Source organism: Rana temporaria, chromosome 1 (assembly GCF_905171775.1).
Source record: "Rana temporaria chromosome 1, aRanTem1.1, whole genome shotgun sequence".
NCBI lineage: Eukaryota > Metazoa > Chordata > Amphibia > Anura > Ranidae > Rana > Rana temporaria.
The window spans coordinates 250,142,419-250,156,719 of NC_053489.1; the positions used below are offsets into that span (position 1 = coordinate 250,142,419).

The 14,301-nt window shown below is 44.1% G+C and overlaps 1 non-coding gene and 1 gene segment (V, D, J or C); one reads left to right on the forward strand and one right to left on the reverse strand.

Annotated features, from left to right (window-relative positions):
* The first annotated feature begins 3,004 nt into the window (after positions 1–3,004).
* Positions 3,005–3,969, forward strand: LOC120924899. The segment is given in 1 exon segment: positions 3,005–3,969. A coding segment is annotated over 1 exon segment (507 nt).
* A 9,507-nt stretch (positions 3,970–13,476) lies between these two features.
* Positions 13,477–13,635, reverse strand: LOC120925698. The gene has a single exon (XR_005746905.1). It is a non-coding gene; the product is annotated as a U1 spliceosomal RNA (small nuclear RNA).
* Positions 13,636–14,301: the final 666 nt, after the last annotated feature.

Here is a 14,301-nt window from a genome sequence, read left to right on the forward strand (position 1 = left end):
ATACATTTATACACTGTATAGTTTAGTTAGATTAGAGGTGCAGGGTGCTGTGTAATATAAAGGGGTCCAGTGGTGCAGTGCTGTGTAATATAAAGGGGTCCAGTGGTGCAGGATGCTATGTAAAGGGGCTCAGAGCTGTGGGGTGCTGTGTAATATAAAGGGGCCCATTGGTGCAAGCTGCTGTGTAATATAAAGGGGTCCAGTGGTGCAGGGTGCTATGTAAAGGGGCCCAGAGCTGTGGGGTGCTGTGTAATATAAAGGGGCCCATTGGTGCAAGCTGCTGTGTAATATAAAGGGGTCCAGTGGTGCAGGGTGCTATGTAAAGGGGTCCAGAGCTGTGGGGTGCTGTGTAATGTAAGGGGCCCAGTGGTGCAAGCTGCTGTGTAATATAAAGGGGTCCAGTGGTGCAGGGTGCTATGTACAGGGGTCCAGAGCTGTGGGGTGCTGTGTAATGTAAGGGGCCCAGTGGTGCAAGCTGCTGTGTAATATAAAGGGGTCCAGTGGTGCAGGGTGCTATGTAAAGTGGTCCAGAGCTGTGGGGTGCTGTGTAATGTAAGGGGCCCAGTGGTGCAAGCTGCTGTGTAATATAAAGGGGTCCAGTGGTGCAGGGTGCTATGTAAAGGGGTCCAGAGCTGTGGGGTGCTGTGTAATGTAAGGGGCCCAGTGGTGCAAGCTGCTGTGTAATATAAAGGGGTCCAGTGGTGCAGGGTGCTATGTAGAGGGGCCCAGAGCTGTGGGGTGCTGTGTAATGTAAGGGGCCCAGTGGTGCAAGCTGCTGTGTAATATAAAGGGGTCTAGTGGTGCAGGGTGCTATGTAAAGGGGTCCAGAGCTGTGGGGTGCTGTGTAATGTAAGGGGCCCAGTGGTGCATGCTGCTGTGTAAAATAAATGGGCCCAGTGGTGCAAGCTGCTGTGTAATATAAAGGGGTCCAGTGTTGCAGGGTGCTATGTAAAGGGGTCCAGAGCTCTGGGGTGCTGTGTAATGTAAAGGGCCCAGTGGTGCAAGCTGCTGTGTAATATAAAGGGGTCCAGTGGTGCAGGGTGCTATGTAAAGGGGTCCAGAGCTGTGGGGTGCTGTGTAATGTAAGGGGCCCAGTGGTGCAAGCTGCTGTGTAATATAAAGGGGTCCAGTGGTGCAGGGTGCTATGTAAAAGGGTCCAGAGCTGTGGGGTGCTGTGTAATGTAAGGGGCCCAGTGGTGCAAGCTGCTGTGTAATATAAAGGGGCCCAGTGGTGTAAGCTGCTGTGTAATATAAAGGGGTCCAGTGGTGCTGGGTGCTATGTAGAGGGGCCCAGAGCTGTGGGGTGCTGTGTAATGTAAGGGGCCCATTGGTGTACGCTGCTGTGTAATATAAAGGGGCCCAGTGGTGCAAGCTGCTGTGTAATATAAAGGGGTCCAGTGGTGCAGGGTGCTATGTAAAGGGGTCCAGAGCTGTGGGGTGCTGTGTAATGTAAGGGGCCCAGGCTCACAGCGTAAACTGTGCCCACATGTCCAGTGCCACATCTCATCTATATTGTGTTGGCACAGTTGATAAGATATAAAAACAAAATTCACTGCGATACATAATAGTAGTCATTTGTCTGCAGGGGTGTCTTTGCCTCACAGGGTAAACTGTGCCCACCTGTCCAGTGCCACATCTCATATCTGGTGGCACAGTAGCTTGCATGCATAGTACAACTAAACTAATCTAAAAAAAATGACAGGCAGAGGCAGGCCACCCCGCAGGGGCCATCGTGGTCATGGTGCTGTGATTCCATTTGGCCCTAGAATAATGGCCAGTGTTCAGAGGCCACGTACCTGAACTCGAAAAGTTCTGAGGACATAGTCAGAGTTTTGTCTTTCACTGTGAACCCTAATCCTATTACAGACAGGGTTAGGGTTACAGATAGGGTTAGGGTTACAGATAGGGTTACAGACAGGGTTAGGGTTACAGACTGTAACCCTAACCCTGTCTGTAACCCTAACCCTGTCTGTAACCCTAACCCTTTCTGTAACCCTAACCCTTTCTGTAACCCTAACCCTATCTGTAACCCTAACCCTATCTGTTACCCTAACCCTATCTGTAACCCTAAGGCCGGGTACTCACGACCAAACATGTATGGTGAAAGCGGTCCGTCGGACCGTTTTCACCATACATGTCTGCCAGAGGGCTTCTGTACGATGGTTGTACACACCATCGTACAGAAGTCCGCGCATAAACAATACGCGGGGCGTGTCCGCGGTGTCGCCGCGTCGATGACGCGGTGTCGCCGCGACAATGACGCAGCGACGTGGGCGGGCCGCCTTTAAAATGCTTCCACGCATGCGTCGAAGTCATTCGACGCATGCGAGGGACGGCGGGCGCCTGGACATGTACGGTAGGTCTGTACTGACGACCGTACATGTCCGAGCGGGCAGGATTCCAGCGGACGGTTTTAAAACACGTCCAGGAATATTTGTCCGCTGGGAAAAGGCCCGGCGGGCAAATGTTTGCTGGAATTCGGCCCGCTCGCGCCCACACACGACCGAACATGTATGCTGAAACTGGCCCGCGGACCAGTTTCAGCATACATGTTTGGTCGTGTGTACGGGGCCTAACCCTAACCCTGTCTGTGACCCTAACCCTAACCCTTAAACTACCTGATCGATACAACATCATACCTGATGTTTTAAAGCACGTTATTCTAAACAATTTATGAATCTTAGGTGATTTATGCCCTTTATGGATTAAAAACGGACTCTGCGACAACTACGTCATTTTCCATGGGAGTTTTGCCATGGATCTACCTCCGGCATGCCACAGTCCTGGTGTTAGTCCCATTGAAACAACTTTTCCATCACTATTGTGGCCAGAAAGAGTCCCTGTGGGTTTTAAAATTTGCCTGCCCATTGAAGTCTATGGCGGTTCGCCCAGTTCGCCCGTTTGCGAAAATTTGCGGAAGTTCGCGTTCACCGTTCGCGAACCGAAAATTTTAGGTTCGCGACATCACTAATCCCTAGATTACATTCATCCCAGCTCAAGTACACTCTGATGAAGGTAAGTTCAGGGCAGTGGCCTCTAGATGGCAGAACATATCTGTTTTTCTCTTGATTTTTAGAGGTGTGATTAACACATATAGAGATGAGTAGGAGGAGATCTGAAGGGCTTTGCATATGTATTTCATAGGATGACAATTAAGACCTCAGTCAGTACTTTTGTATCGGCTGCACCTCTTAAGTATTCGTTTCCAAAAGTGATATGTACAATGTCCCTCCTTAATTGGCCAGTGCAGTTATTTCTAATTTGGTATCTTGCAAGTAAGTATCTTTTAAAATTTCCAATTAAAAAACAATTAGTCAATATTTAAATTATCCACTTACAATATCAATTTCTGTTAATTACAATACGGTTAAGTCTTGTTAATTATGAATATGCTGTGTTATTACAAATGCTTCTCTCCTTCCACAGGTGCTGTCCATGGGAACTCTATACAATCAGATCTGGCACACATGTACAGTGAAGTTGGGAAAACTGTGACATTAACGTGTAATTATTCCACTAGCAGCAATCAGCCCTATCTGTTCTGGTATAAACAGTATGCCAATCAGATGCAGTATATTCTTTACCGTGGAGCCAGAAGTATGTCTTCTATGACACATGATGGACATTTTCAGACTGGAAAATTTGAATCTGAGACCAGCGAGTCCACAACCAGCTTAACTATATACAACATGACTGTGTCAGATTCTGCTGTGTACTTCTGTGCTCTCAGATCTGGTGCACAGTGTGACATCTACATTGTAAACCCATCAATAAACATCTTCTTCACTACCGCTCTTCCACCAGCAGGTGGCAGAATCCATTGTAGTCCAATTATTGAACATCCTCCTCACTACCAGCCTTCAACCAGCAGATGGCAGAATTCATCTTAGCTTCACCGCAGTAAGAAAAATAAAACAGGCAGCCTGTAAAAAACAGTTTATGTCTTTCACCTTCTTTGCAGAGATTCATTGGGAGCCATGAAGAAATGTTCTTGTTTTCTATTTATTGCACTGGTCTTTTCCCCAAGTAATAGTGTTTACTCTTATCTGCAACGTATTGAAATGGCAGTAAACACTGTAAACCTGAAAGTAGAACTCCAGACAAAAATTTTGTTTTGTGTCCCCAGTGACTGGCCAATTTATTTATATATATATTTTTTGCGTAACTGAGTCATAGAGAATTGGCAGATTGAATCAGATGTGTATTCAGCTCCATCACAGTGGTTTAGTGGTTATCTCTCCCACCTTCTTCTGACCAGAATGCAGAATGAATGAAAAACATTCTCTGATTAGATGAGGTGGTGACATCATGTTGTCCATCTCATCCAATCAGAGAAAGCTTTGCATTCATTTAGGTGCAAAGCGTTCTATGTAAGGGTGCATGTGCCGAGTGGCCAACCTCCTGTATTCAGAATGCATTAGGGAAGCCATTAAATGTGGGACGTGGAAGCAAGTGAAGGTCACTGAAGTAGCAGTGTCTATTTTCCTGGGAGATTGGTCAGGCATGATATATACATAGTTACATTGGACCAAGCTAGACCAATGTAACTATGTTCCATAGATGGAATTCTTCTTTAATAGGGATGCAGTTTATTAAAGGCCTTACAATCCATGTTGTGTTATTTTATGTCACTAAACAAAAAGTTTAAACAGAACTCTAGGGTGTCCTTTTATGAAAGTGCGGTAAAATACCGCAATTCAGTTCTCAGGCATTCCCAGGGGAGATCGCTCTCCTCTGAGTGCCTGTTTATGAAACTTTGTAGATCGGTTCTCATGTTGAGATGAGGAGCAATCTACAAACGGCTGGAAACTCCTGAGAACTGCTTCTCTCACTTTAATCTTGCGTGATGTAGCGGGATTACAGTATGAGGAAGTGAAAAATACAAAAGTTGAACACGAATCAGCACACATTATACACCACATATTAATAAAATAATAAAGTTACATTCCCACCAAACAATATACATGAACCTAATAATTAAAAAACATTGTTTTTATCAATATTTAAAGCTCATACATGCTAAAAGTTGAATGGTGTATAGTATATGAATGGAATCCCACATATGTGATGCAGCTATACACCATTTATATAAATGAAAAATACATTTATAATCATATTTTTTTTTTTTTTATGAAGTATACAAATATAAACCCTGTATAACTGTAATAGAACAGTCCATGTATAAAACCATATTTTAGGGTTTACAATTTTTTTTTACTAATAAATAAAAAATTATATAAAAATTACTTTAATAACATTTTAATGCAGGTAGAATAATATAATATATATATATATATATATATATATATATATATATATATATATATATACACACATACACTATAAATTCCTAACCTGCTAATTTTGGGGTGTGTATTGGTGGGAAGATGTGTTCTGACTGTATGGCTGCTTGTGTGTGAAGCATGGAAGTCAAAAGACTTTCCTTCTTCCTCCACAATACTCAGCCAGCTTCGGCTTCTCTCTCTGATTCTCCACCTCAGAGATGGTGAATCAGAAAGTGAGAATTCTGTCACAGATCGCCAGTGAGGTGCAGAGATCGCACCTTCATAAACTGTCCGTTTCTGTGACAGTCAGTCAGACCGTTGTGCTCTGGTTAACCTATCGTGTGTACGAGCAGGGCAGGACTTAGGGTGGTGGGGGCCCCTGGGCTTGAGTGTTGAAGGGGCCCCCTGGAGCCGAGAATTGGGGGGGATCGAAGTTGTTGAGCGGGGGGGGGGCGAATTGAAGTTGTTGAGCGGGGGGGAGCGCATTAAAGTTGTTGAGCGGGGGGGGATTTTGCAGTTGTTGAGGGGGGGAGTGCCTCTCACCTGTGCCAACAGCCGGGGCCACAGACTGTCATTAGCCCGGCTCTCTGCTTTCTTCCCTTCAGCAGCCACAGTCCTCCACACACCACTCCGGTTCCTCCTGCTTCCGTGCTGCCTCCTCTTGCAGTGCGGGAAAATTAACCCTTTTGCGGGCCTTCGGGAAGAAGCTGTCTGTGCGGGAAAGTCCCACAGAATCTGTGCGTGTTTGGAGGTATGCGCAGGGCCGCCATCAGGAATTTTGGGGCCCCTTGCACAGCTTAAGGCATGGGCCCCCTGAAGCAGAGAACCTAGGGGGGGTGGGGGTGCTGCCGCCTGAAATTGAGAAGCGTGGGGGCTGCCGCAAATTGAGAAGCGGGGGGGCCTTTACAAAAAAAAGAAGAAATAAAGAAGAAAACAAATATATATAAATATATGTAGCCATCCGGGGCACTGGGGACCTCTGGGCCTTTTAATAAAAAGAAAAAATAAACCTCTGGGCCCTTTAATAATAAAAAAAAAAAAAACATTTATAAAAAATACATAAAAAAAGGGAGGTTGCCAAACCCGGGGGCCCTGGGGACCTCTGGGCCCCTGGGAACCTCTGGGCCTTTTAATAAAAAATAAAAAAATAAACAAAAATAAACATTTATAAAAAAAATAAAAAAGGGGGGGTTGCCACATGGGGCCCTGGGGACCTCTGAGCCCTTTAATAAAAAAAAAAATATATATATATAAAAAAAAAAAAAAAAAAGGTGGGTTGCCATCCGGGGGCCCTGGAGACCCCTGGGCCCTTTAATAATAATAATAAAATATATATATATATATATATATATATATATATATATATATATATATATATATATACACATATACATATATATATATATTATATATATAAAAATAAAAAATATATAAAAAAAACATTTTTTTACAAAAAATAAATAAAAAAAAGGGGGGTTGCCATCCGGGGCCCTGGAGACCCCTGGGCCCTTTAATAATAATAATAAAAAAAAAAATATATATATATATATATATATATATATATATATATATATATATACACATATACATATATATATATATTATATATATAAAAATAAAAAATATATAAAAAAAACATTTTTTTACAAAAAATAAATAAAAAAAAGGGGGGTTGCCATCCAGGGCCCTGGAGACCCCTGGGCCCTTTAATAATAATAATAAAAAAAAAAAAAATATATATATATATATATATATATATATATATATATATTATATATATAAAAATAAAAAATATATAAAAAAAAAACATTTTTTTACAAAAAATAAATAAAAAAAAGGGGGGTTGCCGTCCGGGGCCCTGGGGGCCTCTGGGGACCTCCGGACCCCTAAAAAAAAAAAAAAAAAAAAAAAAAAAAATTTTTTTTTTTTTTTTTTTAAAGGGGGCCCCCTATTGGGTGGGGCCCCTGGGCTTGAGCCCAGTCAAGGCCAATGGTAAGTCCGGCCCTGTGTACGAGGCTTAAGTAGTGACGGTTGATTCATTTTTATATCTGTAAAAAAAAACACAGTACTGATCCAAATGCTGTGTTTTTTGCATTCGTGTGCATGAGGTCTTAAAGTTTCTTTGCCAAAAAACATCATTACTGAGTGGATAAATAGATCACAGTAACACAGCTCTGTAATTATTAATACATTGTTAACAGTATTTTTTAAATGCAAGCATTGACTGGGTATAGGATTGCCACCTGTCTGGGTTTCACCTGGATAGTCAGGGTTTTAAATCATGTGTCTGGGTTTCTGTCCGCCTGAAACCTGGACACATTATTCAGAATAAACTGCGCCGGGACCATCATCAGGGGCATGCAAACTTGGGCACCAATGACAAGACTGCTTCTCATCTAACAGTGTCCCGCTCGGCCATCCCATCTCTGTGGCAGTTGATATGTCCCCCCTCCCTGCTGGCTGCCTGTCTCACAGCAGAGCAGATGGAAGCTGCCACCTTCTCCTTGGCTCTGATGTTTACATTTACACAGAAATGAGGAGGAGGAGGGACACCGCTCTGCATGTACTGTGATGATCTGAGGTCTGTAGTAAGTTTAATATGCTGTATATGGAAAGGGGAGAGGGGCAGAGTGACTTGGAAGGGAAACAAAAATAAAAATGATGTACACTTGGTAGAGTAATTGAGAGGTAGGGGATTAAGAGCATATGTGCTATAGGTTTGATGAGGGTTTTGAGAATATATGATTACAGAAACCGGTGGGTTTTAGTAATAACTATTGGAGGGAGGGAGGGGGGATTGAAGGGGTTGCTTGACCTCTTGGACACAGACAGTTCCCGTTGGGGGTGTCGGAGGGGTTATTGTTCTCCAGAAATCCTATCCTTTTTTCGTTCCGTGAACTTAGGTCTAGTACACCCATGTTTTTTTTTTCTTATATATAATTTATTGTGTGGCAACGGTAGCCCTAAGGGATCCTATAGCATATTGAATTATTCTTTTATTTAATTATAAATTATTAGTTACACCTAATTTTTCTTCTTTGCTTATACAAACTGTTTTACTCTCACCGTATGGTGATGAACATAAGAAATGGATAGATATGATGGACAGTTACTACGACAAGAATGTCTAATATGTGGAGTAATGCACTTGCTTTATTGTTTTTTTTTTGTATATTATTGACTTGTATACTGCTGTTATAGTACAAATGTATGTACTTTTATTGAAAATAAACTTAAAATTGAATGAAAAAGAAAAAAAAGAGCATATGTGCTGGAGGTGCTTTGGGAGGGGAGAGGACTTATGATAGAAGTGGGGTTGACCCCACCTTCTAGTACAAGCCTGCTCCCCTACCAAAGCACCTCCAGCACATATCCAACCCCCCCACCCTCCCTGCTAGCACTAACTCTCTCCCATCCCAAAGTATTCCCCAGCACATATCTGAACCCCCCCACCCCCCTGGTAGCAATAGTCCTCTCCCCTTCCAAGGCATTCCTCTAGCACATATCCAACCCCCTCTGCTAGTACGAGTTCTCTCCCCTCCAAAAAGCACCCTTACAGCACATATCTGACCTCCCACCCCCCTGCTAGCACAAGTCCTCTCCCCTTCAAAAGTTTCCACCAGCACATACCCTCTTACCCCTCCTCCCCCAAATTAAAGAGATGCGAGCTGTCACAGAGGGGATGATCATGACACCAGAACCTCGCCAGAGATGCAGAGGAATTGCCCTGGATGCCCACGTTAGCATCCTCCTGCTAGACAGTTAGTGGAGCCAACTGTCGAAACTTGTTCCGGCACTGGGCTGGACGACTCAGCCCAGATTCAATGGACACTACTTGGATTTGTACTAGAAGAGGGATTTGGGGATAGATTTTTACTGGAATACTGGAATGGCTGACTGTGCTGGGAGGGAGGATTTGGTGGGTGGAAGAGTATTTATTCTGAGAGGGGTATTAGGGGGAAGGAGGAATTGTATTGTTTGTTAAGCATAAAGATTAGTTTTTTTTCTGAGGGAAAGGAGCTGGGATTTTTGATGAAAGGGTAAAGTATTGCTTGCGAGGGCAAATTTTGCACTCTCCTTAACCCTACACGTTACATGTTACACACCCCTGACTATTGCACTCTTTTTGTTTTGTACTCATGACTAAGCATTACACACTCCTGTCCTCTGCATTCTACACATTAAATATTCCTGACCCCTGCATTCTGTGTATAACACTCACAATTTGGCCACATCCATTGTTTGCAGTGGCACGCTACACACACACAGCATTACTGCTCTTCTTGGGGCACCTAAAGGTGTCCCAGGTCTTTTACAATCTTATTGTGTATACTAAAAAAAATGTAGTGGGCTGAAGAAATGGTGACAACTTGTTATCAGCCTCCTGAAGTACAGCAGAGCCCAGTAAGAGGAGGGGAGAAGCAGCAAAAGCAGCCAATCAGATATGCAGCAGTGCAACAAGCAGAATGAAGGGAGAAGATAGCAGAGTGATGAGTTCATATGTATGATACTTCTCCTTACAAGTCACCTCCTGCTGCTGGACAGTGAAAGTGGAACAGCAGTACAGAAGGACTGTGATATGTGGCAAAGCTTTGTAAATGTCAGGACTGGATTAACATTAATACAAATCCCTTCGCTGAGTGCCTGGAGTTCAGCTTCATATTACAATGCATTGTGCTATATAGTACTGCAGTTCTGGTTCCAAACAAGTGCAATTTGGGTTTTTGTCAGATTCAAATACGCTCTTTTTGTTCTCTATACATGAGCACAGTTTAATCTATCATCCAGTCAGGTAAGGGTAAGTACATGACAGTGGCCTCTAGATGGCAGAAAAGTATCTGTTTTTTTTTCTTGTACTTTTTTTTAGAGGTGTGATTAACAAGCATATAGAGATGAGTAGGAGGAGATCTGAAAAGCTTTTCATATGTATTTCACGAGATAGCATCTAAGACCTCAATCAGTACTTTTGAACCGGCTGCACATTTTAAGTATTCATTTCCAACAGTGATATGTACAATGTTCTTCCCTAACTGGTCAGTACAGTTATTTCTAATTTGGTACCTTTTGAGTAAGTATCTCTAAAAATGTCCAGTTAATAATCTGTTATTAAATATTTTAATTAAATACTTATAATATTTATTTGTGTTAAGTTTTGCTAATTATGGATATGCTGTGTTATTTAAAATGATCCTGTCCTACCGCAGGTGCTGTCTATGGGAACTCTATACAATCAGATCTGGCACACATGTACAGTGAAGTCGGGCAGACAGTGACGTTAAGGTGTAATTACTCCTCCAGCAGCTATCAACCCTATCTGTTCTGGTATAAACAGAATGCTAATCAGATACAGTATATTCTTTACCGTGGAGCTGGAAGTGTGGCTTCTATGAGACATGATGGAGATTTCAAGACGGGAAAATTTAAATCTGAGACCAGCGAATCTACAACCAGCCTTACTATATTTGACATGATGGTGTCTGATTCTGCTGTGTACTTCTGTGCTCTCAGAGATGGTGCACAGTGTGACATTTACATTGTAGACCCATCAATTAAACTTCCTCCTCACTACCACTCTTTCACCAGCAGATGGCAGAATCCATTGTATTCCCATCAATTAAACAGCCTCCTCACTACCACTCTTCCACCAGCAGATGGCAGAATCCATTGTATTCCCATCAATTAAACAGCCTCCTCACTACCACTCTTCCACCAGCAGATGGCAGAATCCATTGTATTCCCATCAATTAAACAGCCTCCTTACTACCACTCTTCCACCAACAGATGGCAGAATCCACCTCATACGTTCACATTTATAACTTTTGGGTTCTTAGAAAAAAAAAAAATTCTAGCTCACCTTTGTACCAATATAGCATTAATGTACTTATTTTGCAAAAATAAAACAGCTTTCTATTAATTCTACATATGTTTACCTCACCCTCTTCATAGCTGTTTAAACAGACTGCTCGGTTACTTCTGCCTTACTTATTGGACCGACTTTAGGTCATGACACAGGAAGGAGTTGACCAGCTGAGGGTAGATGATGCAGGGTGTGTGAGATCAGCTGGTCAACTCCTTCCTGTGTCATGACCTAAAATTTGACCAGGAAGTAAGGCAGAAGTAATCAAGCAGTGTGTTTAACCACTTTACTACCATCCGCCGTCAATTGACGGCGGCATGATAGTGCTCTTGTTCTGAGAGGACGTCATATGACGTCCTCGCCATGCAGAGTCACTAGGAGGTGCGCGCACCCGCCGCATTACTGGGAACGCGATGTCCGCCAGGCACCCGCGATTGTCCAGTAACTGAGCAGGACCGTGAATCTCTGTGTTGAAAGAAAGAAAGGGTTGGGACTTTAAATGAGATGCATGTTGTGTGTTGATGCAAACAGTATGTATATCTAAACAAGTAAAATTGTATAGCGTGATAACCAGGCTATCTTTCAACTTTTAGGGATGGAGGCATGTGTTATTCACATGCCTCATTCAAAGTCCCAAACCCAGTTCCATGTTTACCAATAGGGATGGAGATGCGATTTTGATGCTTATACATTTACCCTTATGCGTTTTTTCCAGTGCTTTTTATTGCCATACCTATTTTAGATGGAGGTTGGCAGGTGACACACACCCCTAGTCACCTGCTCTCCATCTACTCATTAGCACTTGTATGCCTCATTGAGGAAACTAGAAAAGTTTAGTTAGGACCACAGGAATGCAGAGAGCCTTGTAAGCGGCCTGTGGCTTATCCATATATTTGCAAATGTGTGCAACCAATCCTCTGCTTTTAACATACAAAGTTAGACAGTTGAATTCGGCCTGCAATTTGGTTGGTAAGTTTGAGCCTGATTATCACGCTATACAATTTTACTTATTTACCTATACATACTGTTTGCATCAACACGCATCTCATTTAAAGTCCCAACCCTTTCTTTCTTTCAACTTTTAGGGATGGAGGCATGTATTCAGGTCCCAAACCCAGGGCCAGATCCACAAAAGGGATACGACGACGTATCTACTGATACGCCGTCGTATCCCTGTTTCTATCTTTGGAACTGATCCACAGAATCAGTTTCCAAAAGATAGGCAGAAGATCCGACATGTTTTTTTTTTTTTTTTTTGAAAAGCCTATGGCGTGTGAACACACCCAAAAAACTCCACCCGGTGCAGAAAAAATGTGCACACACATAAAGAGTGTTCACAAAAACGTGCAGACGGGTGCAACGTCAAGTGGTCCTCCTGTGAAGAGGGACCCATAACCCTGATCCCCCGGGGCGTTAGGCTCCAGACGGGGACTGAGGTACTGTGGTCCGAGCAACCGAAGCCGACACGGACCCAACTTCCTCGGAGGGACTGCCGAAACAGAACCCTCCCAGTACTAGGTGGGGCTCCCCCGAAGGGAGACCCCATGAGAGCAGGCGAACTAAGCCAGAAGGCCATGTCCACCCACTCCCAAGACGTTCAGGGCTGGCCCGAGGACCCGCACCCTACTAATCACACAGTGAGACAAAACGTGCACAACAAAAAAGACAAAAAAGTGACAAACACAGGCTTAAATAAAATAAAGTGGGGGAAGGGATAGTGGAGAGGAGAGTGAAAGAAGTGGCCATTGTGGTGAAACAATGACCAGGCCCTCCGGCCAGGAATAAAAAAATTCCTCCGGTCCTAGCCAAAAGGCCCGGCCCAGGAGGCAGGTGCTAAAAAAAGCGTGTATCTGGTGCAGTGACCGTGGTATCCTTCAATCAATGTGTCCCTCACACACAGTGATCTTCAGATACCCCTGGACTGCCACTCCAGGGGCACATGCACCATAGGCTTTTCGTTCCATATCCGACCCCCCGACCGGCCAGTGCAGCCCTCCACCCCTGCCAGCCAACCCGGCGGATTTGCACGGTCCTACCCCGTCATACCCCAGGGCATTACCGGCTCCTCCAACCAGATCGCTGACAGAGATAGCACTTACACCAGCCAGCCAGAAGGCCAGACTAGAACTCGGCAAAAAGACCAAGACCAAGCACAGTACCCATCCTCACCAGGAGCACCCTTCCAGATGGCTCAGACTCAACCATGGGCCGGCCCCCAGTATTCTGTCGGGCAGCACAGCGTAGTCCCTGCTGAAACCATCCTTCCAGGTGCAATGACGTCATTGGATTGCATCCACCCTCCCCATGTAGGAGGTGCTTCAGCGCTCCGCTGACAACTGATGAGGACAGATACCACACCCAGTCCTAGCCAAAAGGCCGAGAAGCGGCAGGGAAGACAACCACGATCAGCACGGCCTAGAGTGTGCAATAGCCGTGCCTCGCCCTGGGAGAACCGCCTTCATGATCATGGTGTCTCCCCTGCCAGGTAAGTAAGGGACTTACACTGTCGGATCTTAGGATGCAGTACCTCGGCTGCCGCTGGGGGCATTTCTCGTCGAAATGCTGCTTCGGGTAGGCAAATTAGCACTTACGGAGATCCACAAAGCTTTTACGCTTCGTTTTTTCTCCGTAAGTATTAGTTTGCAAACGCAATATTGGGGCTGCTTTTACAAGGCCTAAACTGTTTACACCTTGTAAAAGTATACCCTTCTATCCCCCGTCTTTTTTTTTTCAAGTTTTTTTTTTCCAGCCGCAACTCGTATTTTTTTTTTACACCCGTCGCGATTCTCAAAACCCGGCGCAACGTAAAACCGCGCAAAGCACGCCTGGAAAATGACATCGTGAGCATGCGCAGTTTGTCCGGCGCAGGAGCGCGCCTAATTTAAATGGGACTCGCCCCATTTGAATAGGAACGCCTTGCGCCGGCCGGATTTAAGTTACACAGCCGAAAATTTCTAGGTAAGTGCTTTGTGGATCGGGCACTTAGGTAGAAATTTTGCGGCAGTGTAACTTAAATCCGAATATTTAAGTTACGGCGGCTGGCTGTGGATCTGGCCCCCAGTTCCATGTGAAGATTGTTTTAAGACCATTGTCTGGGTGGTTTACATTTATTGTCCTGATTCGCCTGGTGTGCCCGGCAAACTCATTTCCAAGCCATTT